Genomic DNA, 2,745 nt, shown 5'->3' with positions numbered 1-2,745 from the left:
TCATGCACATTAAAATTTTTCTGTGGAAGCCAAGTGCCTCATTTTCGTCAATATAGCTACAGCCTTGGTTTAGATAGTTTATGTGCTGATACTGTAATTGTACATATTAATTATAAAATATGTTTGTAGCTTAAGCAATATTTGTAATACCGTTAATCGGGGTGACTTTGACAGTCAGTGTGACTTTGACATTGGTTATCAAAGTCACACTGAACGTCAAAATTGAACAATGGTGTCCAAAATTCTGTATAGTTGTGTTTTTATGATAGTAAATTTGTATTTTGTGTTGTCTTTGTAGATACTGTTTAAGTTTGATAGTATACTGTAACAATTATGCCACGAGTCTACAAACGGAAAGCTGGGTCGAGGGGGTATCAAACTGCATATACTCACTCAAGTAGACCTAGAAAAATGCCGTGCGGCAGGTGCAGAATGGACGATTGACCATTCATGCTGCATCGAAGCAGTTCAAAATACCATATGGAACGGTTTGGAACAAGACACGTCCAACAGTGAAACATGCAGGAAAACCAGGTGGACAATCAGTGTTATTGGCTGCTGAAGAGACAGCACTCGTAAAAGTCATCAACCACCTAACTGATTGAAAATTTCCATTATCGTCTTCTGACATTCGTTAGGCCTACCTTGTACAAGATTATGTTAATCGACAAGGTAAAACCATAAAAATCTTCCGGGAAAACCTGCCTGGTTGGGACTGGCTAAAAAAATTTAAGGAACGTCAACATCTTACACAACGACTTGGTGACAATGTGAAGCCAAGCCATGCGGAAATTAGTTCAACTATCGTGAAAGAATATTTCAAAAACATTTATGAGGAACTGAATGGGGTAGAGCCCCAGAACGTGTACAATTATGATGAAACCAATGTAACAGACAATCCAGGGGCAAACAGTGCATTGTGAGAAGAGGACTTCGAAGAGTGGAAAGACATCACACTCCAAGCAAGCCGTGAGCATGATGTTTTGCGGAAATGCAGTGGGAGAGTATCTCCCTCCGATGGTTGTGTATAAATCAAGGAATCTCTATGCTGGTTGGACGGAAGGTGGCCCACCTGGTGCATTATACAATCAGTTAGTGGTTGGTTCGATTCCACTACGTTTGAGGAGTGGTTCAAGTTGTTTCTGGACCATGTAAAGGAGAAGCCTGGGAAGAAAGTGCTTATTGGGGATAATTTGGCATCACATTTCAGTACACAGGTGATAGCTGATTGTGAAGAAAATGATATCAAGTTTAGTACCCAATGTAACCCATCTACTTCAACCACTGGATGTTGCCGTTTTTGGGCCAGTAAAGAAGATGTGGAGAAGCATACTGGAGGACTGGAGAAAGGAGAGCAGAGTGAGGGGCAGCATACCAAAGACCGTGTTTCCATCGCTTTTGAAACGACTGTGTAACCAGATAGAAGAGAAAAAGGAAAACCTTGCAGCTGGATTCAAGGCTTGCGGTCTAGTACCTCAGGATGAGCAGCAGGTGCTTAAGCGTCTCCCTGATGCAAACAACAATCCAACTGAGACAGTCCAAGGGGCCCTGGGAGAAGTTGTGGCAAACATGTTGAAGGAGCACCTGTCTCCACCAGCAACAACACGTCAAAAACGTGACCCCAAAGTAGCAGCAGGGAAGGCATATACGTCTGAAGACATAGCTGCACAGAAAGAAATGTCGAAGATGCCATCTGGAACAGGATCTGGAAGTACCAGTAGTCAGAGAGACAAGAAACGCAAGATCATGGAAGTACCATCGAGTTCTGAAGAAGAAGATGAAAGCGAAAGTGGCAATGACGGTCGCTGGGATACTTTGCCACGTCGAATTTTCAAGTTTTGGCTGATTAGATTAGCAATTGAACCAAGCATATCAGCGTATGATTACAATGTTATGTTGAATGCTTTTTAACGCATCATTATGTCCATAAATTGTTCAGTAATGTAAAATATTTTGTCTGTTAACCATTGTAAAGCTGTTAGTATATGCAACTTTGTGCAGAAAAGTTACCCCTCTAATTTTTTCTCTTCGCGGCACGATATCCGGCCGTGTTATATCGTAGGCCACGGTATCTCTTATCTGGTCTTAACGTAAATAAGCTTATTTCTAAATTTATGATAGTTAAAAGCATCAAATTGTGATCGATTAACATTTGCTGAATACTTCATGGCTGCGCCAGATTGTGCGAGTCCTTGGCTTCCTTGTGACTTGCAGTCAGGGGGTGACGCGCCGACGTGCCGATCCTTCCGAGAATGTCGTCCGTGGTTGCCATGGTCTTGTTAATGCGGGAATCAAGGTGTGTGGTTAGCTTGTGCCATAAAAGTAACCTTCAAAATATAGATACTTATCGAAGTGATAGCACAAATTTCTTAGATGTTATACGTAAAAATAAGTTTCAATTAACATGACGTGGTGGAAAATGACGCAAGTGACAATACGTTGCGTAAAATGACGCAAGTAACATTACGCTGCGTAAAATGACGCAAGTAACATGACGTTGCGTTGGTTACAAACACAACTCAATAAATGACAATCGAGCCATGCAAAATTAATAGAATATGCTCTGCACTCAGATGGTAATGATTGCGCATGCTTCGGTAGTCATTGATCGGGTTGTACGTTATTCGTAAATATTCGTTAACGATCGAAACATGCATAATCAACATTAAAGTTTTGATGCGGATATAACTTGATAACTTTTGCTGCAAGGTTCCAGGTTTCATCCAGTCCACTTGGCAACGTCAT

The 2,745-nt window shown here is 41.3% G+C and overlaps 1 protein-coding gene across 1 annotated transcript; it reads left to right on the top strand.

Moving 5' to 3' along the window:
- Nucleotides 1-1,317: 1,317 nt before the first annotated feature.
- Nucleotides 1,318-1,911, top strand: LOC145769213 (uncharacterized). The gene has a single exon (XM_082580800.1). It carries the CDS (start codon nucleotides 1,318-1,320, stop codon nucleotides 1,909-1,911), a length of 594 nt encoding a protein of 197 aa, XP_082436926.1.
- The last annotated feature ends 834 nt before the right edge of the window (nucleotides 1,912-2,745 follow it).

The sequence above is a fragment of the Aplidium turbinatum genome, chromosome 4 (assembly GCF_918807975.1).
Source record: "Aplidium turbinatum chromosome 4, kaAplTurb1.1, whole genome shotgun sequence".
Lineage (NCBI taxonomy): Eukaryota > Metazoa > Chordata > Ascidiacea > Aplousobranchia > Polyclinidae > Aplidium > Aplidium turbinatum.
This window is presented reverse-complemented; position numbering and strand designations above follow the sequence as displayed.

Bases quoted from the DNA above. Each gene is read 5' to 3' on its own strand.
- LOC145769213 (XM_082580800.1), top strand. From the start codon at position 1,318: ATGTGGAGAAGCATACTGGAGGACTGGAGAAAGGAGAGCAGAGTGAGG.